General features: G+C 36.8%; 5 protein-coding genes across 7 annotated transcripts; 3 read left to right on the top strand and 2 right to left on the bottom strand.

The window, feature by feature from the left end:
- The first annotated feature begins 1,457 nt into the window (after positions 1–1,457).
- On the top strand, positions 1,458–4,025 carry LOC130993087 (putative late blight resistance protein homolog R1A-10). Its single transcript, XM_057917811.1, has one exon. It carries the CDS (start codon positions 1,458–1,460, stop codon positions 4,023–4,025), a length of 2,568 nt encoding a protein of 855 aa, XP_057773794.1.
- A 430-nt stretch (positions 4,026–4,455) lies between these two features.
- LOC130991778 (putative late blight resistance protein homolog R1A-10) lies at positions 4,456–8,281 on the top strand. Its single transcript, XM_057916171.1, has 2 exons — positions 4,456–7,503; positions 8,074–8,281. Exon 1 carries the CDS (start codon positions 4,963–4,965, stop codon positions 7,498–7,500), a length of 2,538 nt encoding a protein of 845 aa, XP_057772154.1. The 5' UTR covers positions 4,456–4,962; the 3' UTR covers positions 7,501–7,503; positions 8,074–8,281.
- Positions 8,282–12,909: 4,628 nt separating this feature from the next.
- LOC130991779 (putative late blight resistance protein homolog R1A-10) lies at positions 12,910–17,104 on the top strand. Of its 3 annotated transcripts, none has more exons than XM_057916174.1 (2): positions 12,910–15,628; positions 16,881–17,104. In XM_057916174.1, the coding sequence occupies exon 1, from the start codon at positions 13,106–13,108 to the stop codon at positions 15,623–15,625; it is 2,520 nt and encodes an 839-aa protein (XP_057772157.1). In that variant the 5' UTR covers positions 12,910–13,105; the 3' UTR covers positions 15,626–15,628; positions 16,881–17,104. The 3 variants fall into 3 exon arrangements, with proteins under 3 accessions (XP_057772157.1, XP_057772155.1, XP_057772156.1); XM_057916172.1 differs by lacking the exon at positions 16,881–17,104 and adding an exon at positions 16,124–16,490 and having other exon boundaries at positions 12,949–15,628; XM_057916173.1 differs by lacking the exon at positions 16,881–17,104 and adding an exon at positions 15,913–16,111 and having other exon boundaries at positions 12,949–15,628.
- A 433-nt stretch (positions 17,105–17,537) lies between these two features.
- On the bottom strand, positions 17,538–19,582 carry LOC130991839 (F-box/LRR-repeat protein At3g26922-like). The gene is made up of 3 exons (XM_057916252.1): positions 18,485–19,582; positions 18,056–18,277; positions 17,538–17,829 (listed from the first exon to the last, which is right to left on the bottom strand). The coding sequence occupies exons 1-3, from the start codon at positions 19,385–19,387 to the stop codon at positions 17,545–17,547; spliced, it is 1,410 nt and encodes a 469-aa protein (XP_057772235.1). The 5' UTR covers positions 19,388–19,582; the 3' UTR covers positions 17,538–17,544.
- An 840-nt stretch (positions 19,583–20,422) lies between these two features.
- On the bottom strand, positions 20,423–22,969 carry LOC130993086 (putative late blight resistance protein homolog R1A-10). Its single transcript, XM_057917810.1, has one exon. The coding sequence runs from the start codon at positions 22,967–22,969 to the stop codon at positions 20,423–20,425; it is 2,547 nt and encodes an 848-aa protein (XP_057773793.1).
- Positions 22,970–26,403: the final 3,434 nt, after the last annotated feature.

Genomic DNA, 26,403 nt, shown 5'->3' with positions numbered 1-26,403 from the left:
AAAAATATGTAAGTGAATTTTTAATTTATAATTTCTCAATTTGAAATTACAAGGGATATAAAGGAACAGAGATTACGAGTGATTGAGAAATTTTAGATTGTAAGCCATTTGCCCCTAATCTTTGTGTTTCATTAATATTTTGGAAAGTGGTATGGGTCTAAATGAGTTGACTTGTAAGTGGGCTTCTTTATTTTGGTAGACTTAATCAACTTTATGCAAATTCACCCCTAAGGAAGTCCATACCTGCTCCACCTCGATCCATCTCAGTTAATTCGACAAAGTATCACCTTTTTCTTTTATTAAAAATATTATTAGTATTTTTAAAAAATATTATTTGTAATGTATGATTTATTTTTATACTATATACTATCATTTTTAAAATTAAAATTTATTTTAATAATAAATGTTACTTTGAGTTCATAATAATAATAGTAATTTTTATTTTTATAACAAATATCTTTTCAAGAGTAAAGTTTTTTTTTTTTTTTTTTGGACAATAGGGAGATCATTTATTAACGACATGAACATAGAACATGGAGATGACCCTTCACAAAGGGCGGAGGTTCATTCCAACCATGAAGTGCAACAACATCTCTCACGGCTCTTGCTAAACAACGAGCGATAGCATTTTGATTCCTACTCACTTTCTTGATTTTGAAGCTGTAAAAGTTATCAGTTCAGACCGGCAGTAGGAGGCGAGGACACCCATTTATGTGATGTTCCTATCACGGGAACTGATCACGTCACACGTCACCCTACTGTCCGAATTCACCCAACCATGTATTATTTAAACCCATATCATTGATCTAAGAGAGAGCCTCCTTAATACACATCAATTCACCTTCCTCTGCCCTCGTCACACCAGTAACTTTCATAGATTTTCAAGAGTAAAATTAAAAATATAATACGACAAAACACGAAAAAATGTTTGTTTAATACTAATAATAATAGCTATGGACAGAGCATCCGAACCGATATTCCAAACCAAATTGGCTGGTTATGATAATTCTAAATCGAGTTTTAAATTGAATAGTACTCATTCCGTCCAAATAAAATATATTCAATTTATCATTTTCGTCTGTGCTCATAAAATATATCTATTCTAATTTTGGTTAGTTTTCTATTTATAATAAGTGAGACATTTACTCCAGTCACAATATATTTAATTATTTTATTAAAATTTGTGTCATTTAAAGAGAGGGAGAGAGTATAATTTTATGGGTCATTGAAACCTTCAAGATCGTGATTATTGATCCATGTAAAGTAGTGTTAGGATAATCAAGCACAGGACAAATGATAGAGAAGAGACTAAAAGATTGAAAAAATCAAGCACCCGACAAACCCATGTGCCTAACTAAATACATTATCGTGTTCTATTAACTTTTCAACTTTAACAGCCACAGTTGCAACTCATCCTGTTCTTGCGAGTAAGAAGAGGATACGATACACAATAAAAAATGGCTTACAATCTTCAACCACTCATCACCATCCTTCAACAAATCTTGAATCCTGATCAACAATCATGCTGGATTCTTGATCACAACAAACCACAACTTCAATCCCTCCTCGAAAAAGCTGCTTCTCTGCAGCAGATTCTTGAAAAAACCTTGCACCCCAAAATAGAAGGTTTAGAGAGTCAAATTAGAGAAGCAGCACATAAAGCAGAAGATATGATTGAATCACGCATGGTTGATCAAATCCTTTCCAGCCCTCAAGGCGTGAGCTTTATTTTTTCCACACCAGATTTACAACAAGTAATCCAACAACTTGATTCTGTAATGGAACAAGTGGTGAAGCTCGCGGAGGAGAAGAGGATGTCGCGTGGCAGTTCATCGAGTGGTGCTTCTTTGTCGCATGATCTGATCAATTCGAAGAGCATTTTGGTGGGAGTTGATGAAGATCTGATGCGGTTGAAGGATCGGCTGCTCGGGATGCGGAGGAAGCTGGAGATTGTCCCCATTCTTGGGATGGGTGGCATAGGTAAAACCACTCTCGCTCGAAAACTTTGTCAAGATTCACTAATTGTTGAGCACTTTAACTATCTTGCTTACGTCACAATCTCACAAGATTACGATATGCGAGCAATTCTATTAGGCCTTCTACGTTGCATAATTGAAAAAGATTTTGGAAAGGAAAAGGAAAAAAAACTGAAAGATGTGCTATATAAGTGCTTGTACGGTAGAAGATACTTGATTGTACTAGATGATATGTGGAGCACCGGTTTTTGGGATGAGATAAGGATGTACTTCCCAGACAATAGTAACGGGAGTCGAATTGTGATCACCACTAGGGAATCAGATGTCGCCAAATATGCAGACTCCAAGAGTTTCCAGCATCAGGTGCAGTTGCTAAGCGAGTCTCAAAGTTGGGATCTACTTCGCCAAATTGTCTTTGGAGAAGAGGATTGGCCTCAAGAATTACAAGGGATAGGAGAGAAGATTGCAAGTGATTGCGGTGGGCTTCCTCTTGCCATCAATGTGATTGGAGGGCTCTTGTCTAGAGTGGAAAGATCAAAAGATGTTTGGGAGAATATTGGGAACAACGTAAGAGCTGCAATTGCTGATCAATCAGACAAACAGTTCTCGAGTATATTTTCCTTAAGTTATAACCATTTGCCAGTTCACTTGAAACCATGTTTCCTGTATATGGGTGCATTCCCTGAAGATTATGAGATCAAGGCCTCAAGACTCATATGTATGTGGGTAGCTGAAGGATTTGTGAAATCAAATGGAGATAAAAGTTTGGAGGAAGAGGCAGAGGGTTACCTAAAGTCTCTCGTGGAGAGGAATCTACTTTCTGTTGGACGTTGTAAGTATGGAAAAGTAAACAGGTACAGCATGCATGATCTTTTGAGAGAGGTATGCATGAGGAAAGCAGATGATGAGAAGTTTCTATGCGTCAAGAATGCCTCGGAGGTCACATTCTCTGACCTGCGCCGTGTGAGTTTTCACACATCATATGGAATGGAAGATTATCAGTATGCTTCATCAGAGATGTCACTTGCTCGATCATTTCTAGTCGGTGTCAGCTTGTACATGGATGAGGTTCTAATTCCCCTGTTTTTCAGATTAAGGTTGCTTAGGGTGTTGAATGTAATGGAAATGGAATTCTATGAGTTCCCAAGAGAAATATTACAACTTGTCAACCTACGGTACTTAGCTGTCGACTGCCATTCATTACGTAGTGGAATATCAAGATTGTGTAATTTGCAGACGTTGATTACTAATCTATCCGGACCATCCGGTGACTATGCCCCATCTGACTTGTGGGAGATGTCTGAGTTAAGACATATCATAACTGGTGGCTTAATCTTTATTCAAGATGATTACATGAAAAACATTGTTATGGAGAAGTTGCAGACGATATGGTTTGTGAGGCTAACTCCTTCGGTGATTAGGGGTTTCTTGGAAAGAATTCCAAATATAAAAAGCCTGGGAATCCGAATGTTTTATGTTCAAGAAGATGCATTGTTGAGTGAAGTAGTTGATCTGACCCATCTTCATAAACTCGAAACATTTAGATGCATTTCTCGATACAGTAGATCTCTTCCTTGCTATCTGCCCAGGCTGAAATTTCCATCCACTCTCAGAAAATTAACTCTGATAACCTGTCTAATAAATCCAGGAGTCTTGAGGATTCTATGTGCACTACCGAATCTGGAAGTGCTCAAGATACGCAACTGTGCCTTCAAAAGCAAGGACACAAATGAAGAATGCGAAGAAGCAGATGAAGAGTGGGAAGCAGTGGAAGGAGATGAATTCAGCTCATTGCAGTTTCTACTACTCGAACAATTGAATCTGGTGCGTTGGAGAGCTGATGAAACCAACTTTCCTATACTCCGACATCTCATGATACGAAACTGTTGGGAGCTAGAGGAAATCCCAGGCCGCATTGGAGAAATCCCAACCCTCCAATTAATCGAGTTGGAAGATTGCAACGATTCTACTATGGCTTCAGCCAAACAGATTCTGGAGGAGCAGCAATCTGACTACGAAAACTACGACCTTCAACTTCGCATCTCATAGGTTAGTCTTATTTGGCAAAATTTTATCCTATTTTGAGACACTTTTCTATTTGAGCGTTTCACCTATCTTGAGACATTCCCTTATTTGGCAAAATTTTATCCTTTATTCATTTTTTCACTTTTTTCACCTCCACGCAAAACACTATTTTATTAATTCATGTGCCAAAAAAAGGTATCAAGATAACTGGGACGGAGTTTTTGCTTTTCTTTCAAAATACGCCCCCGCGCGCACACATGTACAACCACATTAGTTGCTTGTTAATTTTATGCTAGTGTTACATATATTTGTTTAATCTGACCATCTCTTATCCATGAATTTTGGCAACCTGCCTCCACAGACCAGATCAGTTTACTTTATATATACGTTTTATCGAAGCACATGGTGTGAGAATGTGTCGCCAAACAACCAATTAATGGAAATTTGGAAAACTAAATTAAACAATAATAAATTTTGGAGGAGATCGATAAAATTAATGGAATCCGAAAAATTGCAAGGTATCATCACCTAAATAAAATAATAAACCCCCATTTCTCTTGGGCAGTGCATCAATTGTACATTATTAATATTTCAAATTTCAATAGACCTCGAACACTTGTTTCAAAATCGTAATGGTTGCTTCATGTAAAATAATGCAAATCCTGCAAGAATATTCAAGCAGACCACAATCCTTCTTCATTATATAGTGTATCCGATTACCAATACATGATTAATATATTAGAAAGTTCCATTTTTTGAATATCTTTTCAAACTTGTCCTAATCAAATATCGTGTCTGATTATCAATGCATGAATAATATATTAGCAAGTGAGTAACATTTTTTCTTTCACTATCCATTTCAAACATACATCCTTTGGAAAGTACTGTTAGTGGGGATTGTATTATTCTTATGAGTGCTGCAAGTTTTCGTGTGTTTTGCGCATGAGAAGAAATCAAAAAAATGGCTTACAATCTTCAACCTCTCATCACCATCCTACAACAAATCTTAAACCCTGAACAATCACACTGGCTTCTTGATCACAACAAACCAAGTCTAGAATCCCTTCTTCAAAAAGCTGCTTCTCTTCAACCGATTCTTGAAAAATCTTCACTCACCAGCATAAAAAGTTTGGAGAACCAAATCAGAGATGCAACACATAAAGCAGAAGATATCATTGAATCTCAAATGGTTGATCAAATGCTTTCCAGCCCCGAAGGCGTGAGCTTTACATTTTCCACACCAGATCTACAGCAAGTAAGTCAACAACTTGATTCTATAATGGAACAAGTGGAGAAGCTCGCGGAGGGGAACACGATGTCGGGTGGCAGTTCATCAAGTGGAGCTTCTTTGTCTCAAGATCCAAGTTCGAAGAGCGTCGTGGTGGGAGTTGATGAAGATCTGATGCAGTTGAAGGATCGGCTGACCGGGATGCAGACCAAGCTGGAGATCCTGCCCATCGTTGGTATGGGTGGTATAGGTAAAACCACTCTTGCTAGAAAACTTTATGAGAATACTGACATTGTTTCTCACTTTGAATATGCTCGTGCTTGGACCACAATTTCACAAGATTACAATATGCGAGCAATCCTATTAGGCCTTCTTCGTTGCATAATTGGAAAAGAATGTGACCAACATAATGAAAAGGGAGATGGTGAGTTAAAAGATATCTTGTATAGGAGCTTGTATGGTAGAAGATACATGGTTGTATTAGATGATATTTGGAGCACCAAATTCTGGGATGAGATAAGAATGTACTTCCCAGACAACAATAACAGGAGTCGGATTGTGATCACCACTAGGGAATCAGATGTTGCCAAATATGCAGACTCGAAGAGTCTGCAACATCATGTGCAGTTGCTAAGCGAGTCTCAAAGTTGGGATCTACTTTGCCAAATTGTGTTTGGAGAAGAGGATTGCCCTCATGTATTACAAGGGATAGGAGAGAAGATTGCGAGTGATTGCAGTGGACTTCCTCTAGCTATCAATGTGATTGGAGGGCTCTTGTCTAAGGTGGAAAGATTAAAAGACGTTTGGGAGAATATTGGTAACGACGTAAGAGCTGCAATTGTTGAATCAGACAAGCAGTTCTCTAATATTCTATCTTTAAGTTATAACCATTTGCCGGTTCACTTGAAGCCGTGTTTCCTCTATATGGGAGTTTTCCCTGAAGATTATGAGATTAAGGCCTCGAGACTCATATGGATGTGGGTAGCTGAAGGTTTTGTGAAAACAAATGGAGAAAAAAGTTTGGAAGAGGAGGCAGAGGATTATCTGAAGTCACTTGTGGAGAGGAATCTACTTTCGGTTAGACATTATAAGTATGGAAAACCAAAAAGATTGAGCATCCATGATCTTTTGAGAGATTTATGCATGAGGAAAGCTGACGATGAGAAGTTTCTACACGTCAAGAATTCCACTGAGGTCACGTTCTCTAACCCGCGTCGTGTGAGTATTCACACATCATACGGAATGGAAGATGATGAGTATGCTTCATCAGGGATGTCATTTGCTCGATCATGTCTACTCTATGCCACATTGGACTTATCTCCCTTTTTTTTCACATTAAGCTTGCTTAGGGTGTTGGATTTATGGGAAATGCATATGAAAGAGTTCCCAATAGAAATATTGCAACTTGTGAACCTACGCTACTTAGCTATCGACTGCAATTCATTACCTAGTAGTGGAATATCAAGATTGTGTAATTTGCAAACTTTGATTGCTAAGCTAGGCGATGACTATTTCCCACCTGACTTGTGGGAGATGTCTGAGTTAAGACATCTCATCATGGTGAATTCAGGAATCTGGATAGAAGATGATTACATCAGAAAAGTTGTTTTGAAGAAGCTGCAGAAGATATCTTATGTGAGGCTAAGTCCTTCAGACATTAGAGGGGATTTCTTGGAAAGCATTCCTAATATAAAAAGCTTGGGAATCTTTTTGTATGCAGTTGATCGATCGTTGAGTGCAATTGATCTGAGCCATCTTCACAAACTCGAAACATTAAGATGCTATTTTAGATATGGTACATCTCTGCGCAGACTCAAATTTCCTTCTACTCTTAGAAAATTAAGTCTGATAGAGTGTCTAATAAATCCGGGAGTCTTGAGGATTCTATGTGCACTACCGAATCTGGAAGTGCTCAAGATATGCAGATGCAGCTTGGAAAGCACGGAGACAAATGAAGAGTGGGAAGCAGCAAATAATGAGTGGGAAGCCGCAGAAGAAGACGAATTCAGCTCATTGCAGTTTCTACTACTCGAACATTTGGATGTGGTGCATTGGCGAGCTGACGAAACCAACTTCCCTAGACTCCGACATCTCGTTCTACGACATTGTGAGGAGCTACAGGAAATCCCCAGCGGCATTGGAGAAATCCCAACCCTCCAATTAATAGAGTTAGAATATTGCAGCGATTCTGCAGTGGCCTCAGCAAAACTGATTCAAGAGGAGCAGCAATCTGATTACGGAAACTACCACCTCCAACTTCATATCTTATAATAGGTCAGTTTTATCATCACTTTCTGCTAGTAAACTCCTAACTATCCAAACACAACAAAAAGGCTTTGTACATGCACAATCATATATAGTAGTTGATTGCTAATTTTGTGCGTGTTGCATTTATTCATTTAGTCTCTTGTACATGAATTTTATGTGTTTGTTCATGTGTTCTTAGTTCTCACCAAAAGCGATGATTCTGACTAGATCCCATCCATATATACATATTGTTCATTCACTCATATTCTTAATTAATAATACTGTTGTGTTCAAGTATTAGTCTTCATGTTGCACGATTTCAGCAAAAATCTTACTTAGTATATACTTCATCCGTCCGGGAACAATTTGTCACAATTTTATTTTTGGTCTGTCTACAAAAAATTTGCCACTTCTATTTATAGTATTAGAGTCCACACAACTCCACTCACATTTAAAGTGGGACCCTTACTCCACCAACAACTCCGCTCATATTTTACTAAAATTTGTATCGTCGACAATGTTGAAATTTTTTATGGATGAAAGGAGTATACTGGATTTTGTTAGACTGATGAATTTTCGTGTGTTGCATATCTACAGAGATCGCAACAACCAAACTGGCAGACTCCCTCTACTCCGAGTGGCTTGTGAGTGTGGCCATCCTTCTATTGAGGACATTGTTTAAAGTTAACTCTGTTCTTTTCCCCTTTGAACGCCTATTTTGTTTTGGTTCGCCCCATCTCGTTCGGCTCCTATGATCCTATCAGTTCATTGTTTTCTCTCATGACTATTGAGTTGTATTTTGACCTTATAAAGTTCAATCTCCTCTATCTTGATCACAATTTTTTGAGATTTTATCAAAAATTGCAGATAAATATCAATTCTCAAAAGATATGCAAACATAGGGTTAGGATCAATGGAGAATTCTATATTATTCGTTCTAAATAAGTCAATAACTTCATCGAATAAATCAAGAGACCTCACGAATAGACATATATTTATAAAACACGCCACCTTCAACATATGAACCCATGCGAAATGTCTGTTCAGTAAAATTGTTGACGTATTCATTAAATTTATTGACTTATTCAGACTGTTTTTCTCTTTCTCTCTATATTTAGCATTCTCTATTTGATCTCTTCATTGCAAACATAAGCCTAAACTCGCTGCAAACATCATTTGCTCAATTAAATTCGACATAATTACATTTCTAGTAATGTAGAGAACCTATATTTAATTTGTTAGGAAACACCTTCTCAAAACTCTAATATCCTTTCACTATATATTTCCAAATAATCTTTGTAGTTTATAAGGTGTATCTTGTTATAATTAGTAAGGGTGTCCTTTGATGGAAATTAAAGGTGAACATATATTTTCACCATTTTTTCACTTTTTAAAGTTCGAATTTTAGCAGATTGGATACTTTGTCCCACTATTTTGTGAGTACAACCGTCTATCAATCTTAATTTCCGATTATATTTTCTTCAATTTTAATTTATTATGCTTTAATATTATAAAAAGATAATTAGCAAATGTTCACTCATCCAATTAGGGTTTATAATTATTTTTTTACATTTATTTGAATTAATAATTGATTATTTGGGTTCATTAATTCAAAGTTAGGGTATATAAGTTTTAGTGATAAATATTAATTAGAGTTCATAATATAATAATATATTTGAGGCAATACCCTACTGTAGCCAAAATCTTTTAGTTATAGGAAATTCTAGCCATACAAATAAAAATATGGAAATAATAGCATTTTTGACTAAAATACCATTGAAAAAAGTGTGTAATAATGTATTTTACATTGTTACGCACTTTTTCGCAATCACACACTTTTACGTTATCACATTTGTTATTACGCACTTTTGCGAAAAAGTGTGTAACACTGTAAAATACATTGTTACACACTTTTTCAAAACTTGTGTAATAGTGTATTTTACACTGTTACACACTTTTTCGCAATTATGCACTTTTACGTTATTATACACATTTACGAAAAAGTGTGTAATAGTATTAAAGGTATAATTATTGTACATTTACATTAAAAATGCTTATTTTTCCATATTTTTATTTGGGTGGATATTTTTTCCTTTTCTTATCCAAGAAGGGCTAATTGAGCCCATTAACTCAATATATTTTATTTTTATAAAAAATAATTATAAAATAGATAAATTAAGAGTGGTACACGGTGGGTGCACACTAAATAATGAGATAGAGAATCCCATCTGGAATTTTAGGCCACCGTGAAAACATGGATTTTTGGAACTTATATGAAAAAGGAATTTTGACGTTTCAGAAAATTTATATGTGAAATCCTGATTAAGATAGGTCCTTAGTTACGCCTTAAAAATTTGAAATTGACCGGAACAATACATATATATGTCACTGATAGATTATTAAATTCAAGATGAACAAACTAAAAACAGGTTCTAATTGTCACAACCAAATAGAAAAGAAGCATGATGAAGATGATTGGCATGCACCTAATTAAAACCGGAGGGGAATATACGAAGTTGGAGGTCGTAGTTGTCGTAGTCAGATTGCTGCACCTCTTGAATCTGTTTCGCTGAGGCCACAATACAAGGTGAGCAATATGTCAGCTCCATCAATTGCAGCGTTGAGATTTCTCCAATGCCGCTGGGGATTTCCTCAAGCTCCCAACATCTCCTTATAACCAAGTTCCGGAGCACAGGGAAGTTGGTCTCGTCAGCTCTCCAACGCACCACATCCAAATCCTCGAGGCTTAGAAACTGCAGTGGTCGTCCGAACACATCTTCTTCCATTGCCTCCCTCTTCTACTTCAAAGTAGAAGAGTGGGATGGCACAAGCAAGACTCTAATCCTTCACTATAAATGTATGATATATCCTCAACATCTTGAAAAATCAAATTTCAACTCACATATTTCAATTCATATAAGGGAAAAATTATGAAAAAAATGCCACATTAATTAGGATAAAATGGCGTGTGTACTGTATTTTGGTAGTATTATAGATAGATATATATATATAGATAGATAGATAGATATATTCATTAATTCCTTTGTGCTTGCTATTATTTGACTTATACATTAGAGCAATAAATTAATTTCTACAAGTTGAATAAAAATATAAACATTGAATGCTTCTTTTCAGGATCATAATTGAGGCCTCATGTAAACTATTATATCCTGGATAGATTCAAGGCATTTTACTAGCAAAGATGACGTGCGTTCGCACGTAAAAATAAATTATTATTTTAATAAATTTTTATGAGTGTAAATTTATATTTTATTTTATTTTATTTTGTAGCAATATCTATCATTTTAATGTATTTGAACCCAATAATTGGTTAATTCTTAAAAGTATGATGTTATAGAACTCATAAAATTAAAATAAAAAATTAAATTTAGTATAAAAACTTAATTTTAATTAATTAAACATCACCTAATTTTGTCGTCATATTTATTTTATAGGTTTCATCTTTACATAATTTTTTTGAGGGAATTACATAATTAATTTTAATTCCAAAAATTCTAGTAATTAAAATTAAACTTCTAAAAGAACTACTACTAATAAAAAATAATAACTTATACGATGAAGAGTCCTAATGGATACTACTATTTAAATAACTATTAAAATATAAAAGATAAACCATAATATATTTATAAATATATTATATATATAATATATTAAATTACATAATTGACCTTAAATTAAGTATATATGAGGGATATAATAGGCAAATCAAATTTTGTAAAAGAAAGCTCTTTTATAATAGGTATATAGATATATCATCACCTGAATAAAATAATAAACCCCCCATTTCGCTTGGCCACTGAATCAATCGTAGATTATGAATATTTCAATAAACCTCAGGCCAACACTTGTTTTAATATGATAATGGTTGCTTCATTTAAAATAATGCAAATCCTGCAAGAATATTCGAGCAGACGACAATACTTTTTCATTGTATACATGATTAATATATTAGAGCATCCACAATGGTGGGTGCGATGGCCGGATCGAACCCGGCCTATCGCACCCACCAGCGATGCCGCACCCGGGTGCGAAGGAGGGGGCGAAGGAGGGAGGCGAAGCTACGCACTCGTGTATTTCGGGTGCGATGGAGGGGGCGTGTAAAACACGCGCCCCTTTTCGGCCGAAAAAAAAAAAAAAAAAAAAATTTAAAAACTAGCCGTTTTTCGACCGTTTTTTTTTTTCCGTTGCTGATATTTTTTTTTTTTTTTGTAATTTCTATACTCCCTCTATATATACATATACAACCTCATTCTCTTCTTCATCATCTATCATTCATCCATTCTCCTCATTCATCCATTCCCCTCATCTTCTAAATTATTTCAACAAATAGCAATGGAAGGCGATTGGAGCAACTATTGGCGTGAACATCCTCAAAATCCATCCCCCGGCGAATCAAATGCTTCCAGGCAAGGATTCTCGCCGTTCACGCAAGAATCCAATGCCTTTCAAGCGGCGGGCACCAATTTGAACCCCCGTTTTGCCGCCGTTGCCGAGCCCGAGCCCGACGTGGAGGAGATTGCTTCTATGCCGGCGCCGGCGGCATCCAAACGTAGCAACTATTATCCGGCAGAAACGGTGCTAATTTGCCGTTTGAGGCCATGCACAAAAAATGCCATGATCAATGGAAATCAGGCATGAGTGATATTCAAATCCTGGAGCAAGCAGAGGCAATGTGGCTAGCCGAGTACCGTGTTCCGTTCCGGTATTCGCATGCATGGAAGATTTTGCGCGAGTCGAAGAAATTTTCAAGTCTCGGCGGGGATGTTCACTCCGATGTCCATTCGGACAAACGATCAAAGGGGTCCGACGGTCTTCCAACAACGACTTCTAGTGACGCCTCTATCTCCACCCGGCCCCAAGGCCAAAAGGCGGCCAAGCGAGACAAGCGCAAAGGCAAGAAAAAGGCCGAAGAGACGTCGGAGGATAACCAAAAAGCTCTCGGGTACATGGCGAATATGGTGAATGCAATGGAAACATTCTCCCAAGTTCAACGTGACCTCGCCGATAGCATGTTGATGAGCCGGGACACCTCTCAAATGAATCCCGACGAATTGGCGTTTCACATGTGCAAGGTGGCGGAGATAAAAAAACGACACAACATCCCGTAGATTTTTAGGATTTTTTATTTTATGTTTGTTTTAATTTAAGTAATTTAGGATTTTAATTTCTTGTATTTCTTTTATTTCTAACAATGTAGGATTTGAATTTTAATTCAATGAAATTTTAATTTCTTAATTATTGTAAAATGGAAACTAGAATAAAACTAATTCAAAAATAAAATAAAATCTATTGCACCCATAGTGAGTGCAATACCATTGTGGGAGTGGGTGCAATAGAAGTGGGACCCATGGTATTGCACCCACTATGGGTGCAAGCATTGTGGATGCTCTTAGCAAGTTGCATTTTTTCACTATTTCAAACTTGTGCTAATTAACTATCATATCCAATTACCAATAGATGAATAATCTATTAGCAAGTTCCTTTGTCTCTTTCCCTATCCTTTTCAAATTATACATACTTTGTGAAGTGTTTAGTGGAGATTGTATTATTCTTGTGAGTGCTGCAAGTTTTCATGTGTTTTGCGAGCTAGGTAAGATCGATCAGCTAAATGGCTTACAATCTTCAACCACTTATCACCATCCTTCAACAAATCTTGAATCCTGAACAAACTCGTTGGGTTGTTGATCACAACCAACCACAACTCCAATCCCTCCTCAAAAAAGCTGCTTCTCTGCAGCAGATTCTTGAAAAATCTTCACTCCCCAAAAACATAGAAAGTTTGGAGAAACAAATCAGAGATGCAGCACATCAAGCAGAAGATATCATTGAATCTCAGATGGTTCATCAAATCCTTTCCAGCCCCGAAGGCGTGAGCTTCACTTTTTCCGCACCAGATCTACAGCAAGTAATGCAACAACTTGACTCTGTAATGGAACAAGTGGTGAAGCTCGCGGAGGAGAAGACGATGGCGAGTGGCAGTACATCGAGCAATACTTCTCAGTTGCAAGATCCAAGCTGGAAGAGCATTGTGGTGGGAGTTGATGAAGATCTGATGCAGTTGAAGGATCGGCTGACCGGGACGCAGAGCAAACTGGAGATAGTGCCCATCGTTGGTATGGGTGGTATAGGTAAAACCACTCTCGCTCGAAAACTTTATGAAGATCCTTCCATTGTTGAGCACTTTAGCTATATTGCTTGGGTCACAATCTCACAAGATTACGATATGCGAGCAATACTATTAGGCCTTATTCGTTGCATAATTGGAAAAGAATGTGACCAACATAATGAAAAGGGAAGTGGTGAGTTAAAAGATATTTTGTATAGGAGCTTGTACGGTAGAAAATGCATGATTGTATTAGATGATATTTGGAGCACCGCATTCTGGGATGAGATAAGGATGTACTTCCCAGATAACAATAATAGGAGTCGGATTGTGATCACCACCAGGGAATCAGATGTTGCGAAATATGTAGACTCGAAGAGTCTGCAGCATCAGGTGCAGCTCCTGAACAAGTCTGAGGGTTGGAATCTTCTTCGCCAAATTGTGTTTGGAGAAGAGGATTGCCCCCATGATTTTCAAGGGATAGGAGAGAAGATTGCGAGTGATTGTGGTGGGCTTCCTCTAGCTATCAATGTGATTGGAGGGCTCTTGTCTAAGGTTCAAAGATTAAAAGATGTTTGGGAGAATATTGGGAACGACGTAAGAGCTGCAATTGCTGAATCAGACCAGCAGTTCTCTAATATTTTGTCTTTAAGTTATAACCATTTGCCGTTGCACTTGAAACCATGTTTCCTATATCTGGGAGCTTTCCCTGAAGATTACGAGATTAAGACTTTGAGACTCATACAGATGTGGGTAGCCGAAGGATTTGTGAAAACAAATGGAGAAAAAAGTTTGGAAGAAGAGGCAGAGGATTATCTAAAGTCACTCATGCAGAGGAATCTACTTTCGGTTAGACGTGATAAGTATGGAAAACCAAAGAGATTGAGCATCCATGATCTTTTGAGAGATTTATGCATAAGGAAAGCCGATGATGAGAAGTTCCTATGTGTCAAGAATGCCCCTGAAGTCACATTCTCTAACCTGCGCCGTGTGAGTTTTCACACATCGTATGGAATGGAATATTTACATGATGAGCATGCTTCATCAGAGATGTCACTTGCTCGATCATTTGTAATCATTGGCGAGTCCAATCAGATTCTATCTCCTGTGGTTTTCACATTAAGCTTGCTTAGGGTGTTGGATTTAATGGAAATGGAAACCTCCGAGTTCCCAAGAGAAATATTGCAACTTGTGAACCTACGCTACTTAGCTATTGACTGCTATTCATTACCGAGTAGTGGAATATCAAGATTGTGTAATTTGCAAACATTGATTGCTATGCTACTCGATTTCTCTGTCCCATCTGACTTGTGGGAGATGTCTGAGATAAGACATCTCCAGTTTATCGGAATCGTTAAAGAGGATTACACGAAAAAAATTGTTCTGAAGAAGCTGCAGACGCTATGGTGCGTGAAGCTAAGTCCTTCAATGATTAGGGGGGGTTTCTTGGAAAGCATTCCAAGTATAAAAAGCTTGGGATTACATGACAAAGAAGACTCATTTTTGATTGAAGTGGTTGATCTGAGCCATCTTCACAAACTCGAAACATTAAGATGGTGGTCAGAAGATGCTACATTTCTGCGCAGACTCAAATTTCCTTCTACTCTTAGAAAATTAAGTCTGATAGACTGTCTAATAAATCCAGGAGCCTTGACGATTCTATGTGCACTACCGAATCTGGAAGTGCTCAAGATAAACTTTTGTACCTTCAAAAGCGAGGAGACAAATGACGAGTGGGAAATAGCAGAAGAAGATGAATTCAGCTCATTGCAGTTTCTACAACTCTACTGTTTACAATTGGTGCGTTGGAGAGCTGATGAAACCAACTTCCCTAGACTTCGGCATCTCATTATACGACGTTGTTATTATCTAGAGGAAATCCCCGCCGGCATTGGAGAAATCCCAACCCTCCAGTTAATCCACTTAGAAGATTGCAGCGCATCCGCTGTCGCCTCAGCAAAACAGATTCAGGAGGAGCAGCAATCTGAATATGGAAACTACGACCTCCAACTTCGTATCTCATAATAGGTCAGTATTATTATCACTCTCTGCTACTAAACTCTTAACTGTCCATAACAATAAATCTTTCCCTCTTCTCTCGAAACACTCCTGCAAGGGCACACATGCACAATCACAAAGAGTTGATTGTCAGTCTTGTGGCTATGTTGCATTTATTTTTAATCTGGTCATCTTTTGTCCATAGATTTTATGTGTTTGTGTATGTATTCTTCGTTCTCACGAAAGGGATGATTCTCATTAGATCCCATCCATATGCATATATACCATTCATTCATTCGCCCAGTTTCTTGTAGTATACTGTGGTTTGGGCAAGCTAGAACCGGATGCAGATGAAGCTACGTGGAATTGGAACGACAGCTTTAAATTTAATTTGTGACGTCAATTTCTCTTATTACTCAATGTTATGTTCAAGTATTAGCACTTCACGTTTCAAGATTTCAGCAAAAATATTACTTAGTATATATGTTGGGTTTTGTTAGGCTGATGAATTTCTGTGTGTTGTAGATATTCTACCCAGAGTGGAACGACCAAAGTGGTGTGTGGCTCGCTGGGAGTATGGCCATCCTTCTATTGAGGACATTGTTTAAACTCAATTTGTTTTCTCCTTTCGTACCGTGTTGCTTGACTATCTATGACGATTGACGAATACTCCTTTTCTCCTTTAGTGTAATTTCAAACTGAGTTTTTGCCATAGGTGTTTTGATGAGGCTCGACCTTGAGTCTTCGGTTTGTGTTGTTCAAAGGTTTTGGTTGGTTTATTCTCTGTCATTTTTGTAATATCATCATTTCTAATTCTAGTACTTAGCTAGAGATGTTAACTTGCAGCATGTATTACTATAGTCATGAACTTAAATATACTTAATTTTCTGAACGGTGCTAGCAAGCTTATTATGTTGAAGTTATTCAAGAATTACAAATATTCATGATAGCTCATCAAATTCAAGATGAACAGAGTTTGGGCAAGCCAGAAACCAGAAGCTATGTGGAATTGGAAATACAGCCTTAAGTTTAATATGTGCCATCAGTTAATGTCTTTTAATACCACTACGAGAATTCAACTCTTACACAACAAATATTTATTGTTGTCTATGTGGAAAGCGTTTGTTGTTGTCTATTTTGGGGCGCAAATATTATTTGTTGTCTATTTCGAATACTCAATGTTGTGTGCAATTATTAGTACTTGATGTTTCAAGATTTCAGCAAAAACCTTAGTATTGGATTTCTTTAGATTGATGAATTTTTGTGTGTTGCATATCTACAGAGATCGCAACAACCAAAGTAGCAGACTCCCTCTACTCCGAGTGGCTGGCTCTATCGAGGACATTGTTTAAACTCATCTGTTTTCTCCTTTTTTTCTATTGCGCGCCTAATTTGTTTTGCTTCGTTCCATCTTGTTTGACTCCTATTAGCTCATTGTTTTCTCCCATAAACTCATATGGAGTTCTACTTTGACCTTGTGAAGCTCAATCTCATTTACCTTGATCACATTTTTCTGAAATTTTATCAAAACATGCAAATAAATATCAATTCTCAAAATATATGCAAAAATAAGCCTAAACTCGTTGCAAACATCATCATTTGCTCAATTGAATTCAACATAGTTTATAAGGCGTGTAGAGAGTCTATATTTGTTAGGAAACAACATCTCTAGGAATGTAGAGTCTATGTTTGTTAGGAAACACCTTCAAAACTCTAATCCTTTCACTATATCTAATTATATTTAATTCATTAGATATTACACTGAATCTATGTGATATATATCTATAGTTATTGATAAAGCTTATGGATAAATATATCCATTCAATAGATTATCTAATAAAAGTAATGAATTAATAGATTTTTTAAAATAATAGATTATCAAATAAAATAACATTAATAGTCAACATAAAAACATGGGCTCACATATCCTAATAACCTCGCTTTAATCAATTGATCAACCTTCGATTTATAATAACCTTTGCAGTTGGGGAGGATCTTGGCATGCTTCGCACCTTCTCTTCGACCATCAACAACACCTCATGATTATCTCTACGCTTTTTAAGACGAAACACCATCTCGTCGAGCGAGGGAGCGTTTTGCAGGAGACTCCCTATAAATGGAATTATTGAGGGGTCGTGAGCAGCCCAACTCATATCAACTCTCTTTAGATGGATCAGTGAGGAACTGGGGAATGCCGTCTCAGCGTTGATGGGATCAAAAAACTCTAACCCCTATCAAAAATTTAGTACTCAAAAGATGTCAATCCAAACTGAATTAATAAAATGACTAAGAAAAGCAAAAGAGGAAGCTTAGAAAAATATAGTATGGTTTACCTCAAAAAAAGAAAAAGAAATTAATATGGTAAACATAATATTGGCTTATTCCACGTCGACACAGGGTGAATCAATTTCCCTTTTAGGATATGACTTTGTTCTTAAAAGTGAATAAAAGAGAAACCTGGTTTAGTCGATGAAAACATAACATCTTCAACTTTGGGAACAACTGGAGAAGATCAAGGACATCAAGAAGACCAACATATTTGCGTACGCTTGAGTGTTTTAGAACCTCAGCATTTGGAAACTGAACAACCATATCTTTCTTCTTCTTCTTCTTCTTCTTCTGAAAGAAGCAACCATATCTTTCTTCTTCTTCTTGCTTCTTCTTCAGGGAGAGAAGCAACTACAGATACAATACAGCATGAGGAGATCACCAACTCAAGTTACTAAGACAACACAACAATATAGCTAACTAATACATTAGGTAAAATAAGCTTAATTACATCAAATACTATGAAAAGAGAAGCGGAATTTATATATAAAGACATGAATAAGCATAATTTGTCCAATTCGACTCTTTCATTATATTAATGTGAACAAGAAATCAAACCTTAATGGTCAACACCGTTAATGTGACCTTCTTAACATGGCAGATGCTTCTAAAAAGTTGATGGAACGGTTCAAGAGGCAGATCTATCGCACCATAATATTCTTCAAAACAAGCTTCAGTCAAAGAAGGGACATGGCACAAAAAACTAGCACCATAATAAATGTCTACGTGAATTTGTAAAGTCAAAAGATTAGGAGCCGAAATCGTGATCACTCCCTTTATTTTAGCATGGCGGATTATGAGCGTCTTCAAACTGCGAGATGTGATATTGAAGTTTCCATCAATTATTTCAACGGAACTCAAACTCATATTTTCCAAGCGAGGGGCGCGCAAGAGAATTTTGTTTATGGCGTCAGCCCACGGGGAAGCCGGAGCGTCAATTGATAAAGTCTCGAGTTGATTCAACTGCACGCTCCCCTCGATTTCCAAGGAACAATTTTGAAGGTGTAGTGCTGTAACGGAGGAGCATGAATACAAACTCTGAGGTGGGCAGTAGTAAGGCATATCAGATCCCAAATCCACATGGAGCTCTTCCACTTGTTTCTCCACCGCAAAAAGCAGCCACGATTCAAGATCGCCTCTTGTAGGTGAAGAAACCCCCCAATAAAGGCTAAGACGAAACCTCAGGAGCTTGGCACCTCGCCATTGTGCAAGAACCCTATAAATAAACTCTGGGTTTTCGTCTCTGAACTCAAGGCAGGGGACGGTGGTCCACAGATCTTTCCAGCGTTTGGACAGAATCGTTGTCCTAACAGCATCTCTCGTCGAACGCAAAAACGAAAGAATCAAAAGTAATAAGGAATCGGGTAACTCACTCAGCCGATCGCAGCTGTCGGGAGCATAGCTGTCGGAAACATCGTTATGTTCGAAAAGACAAATCCGAGGAAAGTGCGAGGAAGCCATTGTGAGGAAGGAAAGAGAAAAGGACTTCACTCTCCAAAGGAACAGGGAAATGAAGTAAATTTTTTTTTCTAAAATCTGTAATGAACTCTTGTCTAATTGGAGAAGAAGTTAAGAAGATAGTCGGGGGAGGAGCTAGGGTTCTTGCGATGGGGGTAAAAATGTTATCTTTGAATTTGCTGAAAGGGCAGAAAAAGAATTCAATTTATCGTACTCCATTGGCTAACAAAAAAGGGGGCACGTGTCTTCATCTTAGAGTATCAGCCGGCTTGCTTCAACCATTCACGTGGACTTTAGTGATTGGCTTATCTTATGTTGTTATTTCATTTAGTTGTTGAGGTGTAACGTTTTTATCTATTTCCTTTGTGACTTTGTCTCATTACAAATGTCTTATTATTTTTGGGCACGAAAGATTAAGAAATGTGTAAAAAATAAATAAAATGAGTTGATAGAAATTATTTAAATATTAGATATATAGAGAGAATATATTTTCAAAAAACGAATGAAACATTTGTAATGCAACAGAGGAAATATTATTTTGTTATTAGCGTTTCAGCCACTATTGGGCTGCAGTATATATAAAAATTATCCAATTTCTATTTCTCTCTCTCTTTTCTCTAACCCCGTCGTTTCTCTCTTATCTTTCTCTCATTTCCTCTCGTCCAAATAATCTTTGTAGTTTATAAGACGTGTATCTTGCTATAACTAGTAAGAGCGTTCTTTGATGGAAAAGATGGACAATTAACGTATATTTTTTTTCACCCTTTTTCCACTTTTATGGTTCGAATTTTAGATCAAGATGAAAACATGGATTTTTAAAAAATAAATGAAAAAAGAATTTTGACATTTCAGAAAATTTATATATGAAATTCTGATTAAGATAGGTTGTTAATTAGTTATGCCTTAAAAAATTGAAATTGACCGGAACAATACATATGCCACTGATAGATGATCAAATTCAAGATGAACAAATAAAAACAGGTTCTAATTGTCACAACCATATAGAAAAGAATCATGATGAAGATGATTGGCATGCACCTAATTAAAACCGGAGGGGAAAATTCTAAGTTGGAGGTCGTAGTTGTCGTAGTCAGATTGCTGCACCTCTTGAATCTGTTTCGCTGAGGCCACAATACAAGGTGAGCAATGCGTCAGCTCCATCAATTGCAGCGTTTGGATTTCTCCAATGCCGCTGGGGATTTCCTCAAGCTCCCAACATCTCCTTATAACCAAGTTCCGGAGCACAGGGAAGTTGGTCTCGTCAGCTCTCCAACGCGCCACATCCAAATCCTCGAGGCTCAGAAACTGCAGTGATCCGAACACATCTTCTTCCGTTGCCTCCCACTCTTCTACTTCCTCACTCATGAAGACACACCCGAGTATTCTGAGTACTTGAAGATGCAGCAGTTGATGAGCTAGAGTCGACATGAACTCCGGAGGTATCGCACATTTGTTGAGAGTCAATTTCCTCATAGTTAGAGGGAGCCGGAGATTGTGCAACAGGTGACCAGTTGAAGGAAACCGAGATGAGCATACGAGTTTCTCAAGTTTGTGGAGATGGCGAAGGTCTAGAGCTGATTCAGAATCATAGCCGACGGAATCAAGCTCCAAGCTTCTCATGTTGGGGAAGCTCGTGAAGAAATCGATTTCTAACAGCATGTGTAATTGTAAAGTAGAGATCGTCTGCATCTTGCCTCGAACAGAGCTTATTCTTCCACCAGAATAGCGCATGGTTGATCCCTTCAACTTGAGGCATCTCAACTCAGGCATCTCCCATATCTCCGACGGAATATCCACAACGCCCATATCGCCCACGACTATCAACGTCTGCAGATTCCGGAATCTTGATACTTCACAAGTGGGTAGAATCTGTGAGCGAGACGAGGACAGAGCTAAGTAGCGTAGGTTGACAAGTTGTAATATCTTAGGTACGAACTTGAGCGATTCACTCACGCCCACCACATCCAACACCCTCACCAATCTTGACCCTCGGAAGAAGCCACTCAGAAACTCAAACGAGTTACTATCATGCCATATGAAAGAGCGGGTGGTGGAGAAGGAGAAGTCGGATAAATGCCTAAATCGAAGATGTAGGTGAGCGCTTAGGCGGCGTGGGCCGTGTAATGTGGCCCTCGTTGGAACCGGAGCTGTGACATGTAGGAACTTCTCCTGCTTAGCTTTCCTTATGGATAGGTCTCTCAAAAGATCATGAATGCCGTAGCTCTTCGGTTTTCCATTATATTTGTTTTGTCTAACCGTGAGCAGATTCCTCTCCACCAGAGCAGTCAAGTAGCCCTCTGCTTCATCTGCTTCTTCTGCAAATCCCTCAGCTACCCACAAACCTATGAGCCTAGAGGCACCCACCTTAGAATCCTCTGGAAAGGCTCCCATGTACAGAAAACATGGCTTCAAGTGATTCGGCAAGTGGTTATAACTCAAAGATAGTATGTTAGAGAATTCATCGTCTGATTCAGCAATGGCAGCTCTTACATCTTTGGCAATCCTCTCCCAAACATCTGTTGATCTCCCGGCCTCGGACAGGAGCCCTCCGATCACATGGATCGCGAGAGGAAGCCCTCTGCAATCACTCGCGATCTTTCTCCCGACGCCTTGTAACTCAACAGGGCATTCGGTTTTCCCAAACACCTTCTCAGCAAGTAGACTCCAGCTCTGAGACTTGGTTAGTAGATTCATCTCATGCTGGAAACTCCCCGAGCCGACTACATATTTACCCACGTTTGAATCCCTACTTGTTATCACGATTCGACTGCGATTATCGTTGCTGGGAAAGCACTTTCTTATAGAGTCCCAAGAGTGGGCACCCCACATGTCATCTAATACAATCAGGTATCTTCTGCCGTACAAGATCTTGTAAATATCATCTTCCAACTCGTAATCTTCCTCTTGGAGGAGATCAGGAGTGATTCGGTCTTTATATATGCAGCTCAAAAGCGATAACAGAATTGACCGCACGTTGCGATCTTGTGAAATTGTGGTCCAACCACATATATCGAAGTGAGAGACAATGGCTTGATCATCGTAGAGAGTTCGAGCAAGAGTGGTCTTACCAATCCCGCCCATTCCGACAATGGGGATGATCTCCAGCTTTCTCCCGTGCCCCGTGAGGCGATCCATCAACTGCATCAAATCTTGATCAAGCCCCACCACAGTGTTCTTGGCAGGCGAAGACGAAGCAACAGCAGAAGCAGAAGCAGATGTTGATATTTGGTTTCCATCCATGATCTTCATCACCAACTCCTTTACAGAATGAAGTTTTTGGATGAGTTGCTCCAGAATTTGTGGTGGGTGGATTTTGGAGCTAGAGCCTTCAGGGATGATCTGATCGACCATATGGGATTCGATGATGTCCTCTGCTTCATGTGTTGCATCTCGGATTTCACTCTCTAATCTTTCCGTTTCGGGGCTGCTTTCCATAATAGGGGTTTCAAGAATCTGCTTCAGAGAAGCTGCTATTTCAAGGAGGGATATTAGCTGTGGTTTGACATGGTCAAAATTCCAGCGCTCTACATCAGGGTTCAGGGTTTCTTGTAGAATCTTTATGAGAGATTTTAGATTGTAAGCCATTTTCTTCTAATTTATGGATTTTATTTAAAATGTAGTAGCAGCAGCTGAGAATTTTCTCTATACTTCTCATTCTAGGCCATTATCTTCTGAAGAAGAAGAAGATGGGCACTGGGCTGGGTGGGGCCTATTGGGTTTTTGAAAAAGAAAAGAATATAGTATCTTTATTCTTTTTTTTTTTTTTTTTTTTTGAGAAAATCTTTATTCTTTTTTTAAATAATTAAAAGAAATACAAGAAGAAAGTAACAACGGCTACCTTCACGTAAAACGTTACAAAGGAGTATGAAAATCACTTAAATAATTATCATGTACTATTCAATATATTATACACTATAGTTCATAGTACGAAATACTATTGTACGTGTGATGGGTGTTTGTAATGTCATAACGAGATTATATTTTTATGTAGAGCTTTACTCATAAACGTAACTTTTTTTTTTTAAATTTGTTACACTCACACTCTAGCCTTCTAAGTGACTCGAACCTCCGACCTATTGGTTGGAGGTGAAGCGTCTAGCACTCGAATCCTCGATTTATTGATTGGATGTAAAACGTCTTACCAACAGACTGCGCTTCATCGTCATAAACATAACTTTCCTGTATTATTTAATCAAAACTCATAAATTTTAATATTGTTTAATTTATATCTTGCCTATTAATTTTATTGAATATGATGAATTATAGTACAATATTATTCTGTACATCGCACCGAGTCTTTCTTAAATAACAATGAAGTATATATATATAGGCCCAAGTCCAATTCCCAAGTTCTACTTTTTGCTCCATTACCATTTTTTTCCCCTTCTTAATTTTATAGTACTAGTATTTAGTTCTTGTTAGCGCCTTAATAAAAATGTCTGATTCCGTTTATTTATACTCCCTCCGTCCACGAAATGAGTACCCGTTTGTGGACGGCACGGGTTTTAAGAAATGTGTGGAGTGTAGTGTGAATAGTTTAAGGGTCCCACTTTTTTAGTGTATTAATTAAAGAGATGTGTGTGGTACACTTGCCAAAAAGGGAAATGGGTACTCATTTCATGGACGGATGAAAAATGAAATATGAGTACTCATTTCGTGGACGGAGGGAGTATATTTTATGCTACAAAGGCATTTAATTAACATGTACGCCAGGTCATGATTTCTTTTTGATTTTGGCAAGTTGATGCTGAAGAATCTGCTATAAATTAATAAAAGGCATCTTCTTTCTATAAGTAAAGAGTCCATCGCTTTTTCAGGTCATATTATATGCAATTCTATCATCCTTAATTCTCAGAAACCAAAAATAAATAAATAAAAATATCCGTAATTCATATGGGTTGTTTAAATTGTTGTCTATTCATATATACTCATATATAACTAACTAAGTAATTCGTCAGTGTAAATTAATTATGAGTATGAATTAGTAATATTTTATTTCAATGTGATAGTATTTGATAATTCATTAAAACAAGTATTAGAAGTCAAATAAAATTATAATATAAAAATATGTTAAAGAGCGTGTTTTTCTTTTTTGGAACTTATTTATATACTCATATCGGTTACAAACCCAATTAAAAGTGTGATTTTATAATGTATTCTCGTCTCAAACTTATATAACTACATCTGCTAAATATCTGAATTTATTAAAAAATATACAAAAAATTACAATATTATATAAAAGAGCAGTTTAACAGCTATTTTTTCCGCCATAATTTAAAATTTTAGTTATTTTTTAAATTTAGTTATTTTTTAAATTTTAGTTATTAAAGTAGTAATTCAATTCTACCAAAACGTGGAGGAGCAGTTTTGTGTTTCCAAGTTAAACTTCTTTAATTCTTTTATTGTTTTTCACTTTTTTTTTCTTTCTTTTTAAAAATCGTGCAATTTAAATAACAATAAATATTCAATATGCATATCAAATTAAAGATCATGATATTAGCTTTAATTTGATATATAATAAATATAATATTGATTTAAAATAATAAAGATATTGAAATTTCAAATTTCAAATTAAATTGTCTTCTCTCTCATCTCTCTTATTTTAGTTCTTTTTATTGAATGATCTATTTTCATTTGAATGATTTTGTTTTATTTTTCGTTATATCATTTACTTATTTTTTTCATTTAAATATTTTTTATTATCTTTTGTTCTTCAATTTTATCTTCTTTTTTGTGCACAACATGTTTAAGTATGATTTCATAGATATATCTGTAACTTTTTTTGCTACGATTTCATAGGAATTTTAAGAACTTTTAAAATTTTAAAATCATAAAAAATAAATTTAAAATAAATAAATTATGGTAATTTAAAATTATGAAATATTTTTTAAAAAAAAACTTTCCTCTCTACTGTCTTTAACATATCAGTTTAAAGGAGGGTTTGTTGAATAATCTGACTTGTCTAATACTTGATCAAGTCCAATGGGTGTTTGTTAGTTCTTTATGCTTATCCCCTGACTCCTAGTATAGAGGAGTTTGAGTTTGTTTCTTATTCTTAGTCATTAGCTGTTGATTAAGATTTACTGTTATTTGCTTTGTTGCCTATAAATAGGGGTGTTGATCAATAAAATTCTCTACACTTACAGAAATTCTCCCTTGTATTTTATGATATTTATCATATCTATCAATAATTAGATGTTAAATTGTTATTGTCATCAAGAAGTTGAAGTAATCTTGTTCATATGCACGCATGGCTTTCCGCACGTGTTGCTGAACGAGATGGCGCGAGATGTCGATTTCTGTTGAGTGCCGCAAGACGAAGAGGAATGGGCTTAGGCTTCTTTTCGTATAGATTGGACCATAGTTTTTCGTATAGATTGGGCTTTTCACCTTAGACATAAACTATCCTATAGCTCAATATTCTCTTTTGTTTGTCATGACTCATGAGGCTAACGATGGCATATTCCTTTTTTATCCACAACATATAACTATACTATGTTAACAAATTAATAACCAATTTGAAATCAATTTCAATGGTGATTTTTTATTTTTCTTTTAAATTAATGGCCTGTGATTGAAATGGAAGTTTTGTGTTTTTAAAAAATGAATTGCCAATTGTAAATTCAAGCTAATTCCCATATTTTCTAAATCATTTTTTTTTTATTGATGTAAAAATGCCGTCTTCTTATCTAAACCTACTGCAAATTCATTTTTTTTCCTTTCCATTTCAATGGTTACTATTATTTGGCTTGTAGTAGCACGTAGTGGCGGAGCCACTCAAGGGCTTCAGCCCACCCCCAAATTTATTTTAAAAATATTTTTTTATTATTTATAAATAATAATAATTCAACCCATCCCTAATAGTGGCGGAGTATATGTTTTTATTGCATTATTCTTATCGGCTATTCTTGGTTCTAATAATTTTGTGTTGCAAATTATGCTTATGATTAAAGGGTGGTTAAATAAAAGTTATGATAGTTAATTTTGTATCAATTCTTCTATTTGTTGGTATTTTGTGC

Source organism: Salvia miltiorrhiza, chromosome 7, assembly GCF_028751815.1.
Source record: "Salvia miltiorrhiza cultivar Shanhuang (shh) chromosome 7, IMPLAD_Smil_shh, whole genome shotgun sequence".
Lineage (NCBI taxonomy): Eukaryota > Viridiplantae > Streptophyta > Magnoliopsida > Lamiales > Lamiaceae > Salvia > Salvia miltiorrhiza.
Note: the sequence above shows the minus strand (reverse complement) of the source record. Positions and strands in the feature narration are given on the sequence as shown.

Bases quoted from the DNA above. Each gene is read 5' to 3' on its own strand.
- LOC130991779 (XM_057916174.1), top strand. From the start codon at position 13,106: ATGGCTTACAATCTTCAACCACTTATCACCATCCTTCAACAAATCTTG.
- LOC130993087 (XM_057917811.1), top strand. From the start codon at position 1,458: ATGGCTTACAATCTTCAACCACTCATCACCATCCTTCAACAAATCTTG.
- LOC130991778 (XM_057916171.1), top strand. From the start codon at position 4,963: ATGGCTTACAATCTTCAACCTCTCATCACCATCCTACAACAAATCTTA.
- LOC130991839 (XM_057916252.1), bottom strand. From the start codon at position 19,387: ATGGCTTCCTCGCACTTTCCTCGGATTTGTCTTTTCGAACATAACGAT. The intron at 18,278-18,484 runs GTTTGATTTCTT...TTGTATCTGTAG, and splicing joins TAACGGTGTTGACCATTAAG to TTGCTTCTCTCCCTGAAGAA. The intron at 17,830-18,055 runs GTTTCTCTTTTA...AATTTTTGATAG, and splicing joins GTTTTCATCGACTAAACCAG to GGGTTAGAGTTTTTTGATCC.
- LOC130993086 (XM_057917810.1), bottom strand. From the start codon at position 22,969: ATGGCTTACAATCTAAAATCTCTCATAAAGATTCTACAAGAAACCCTG.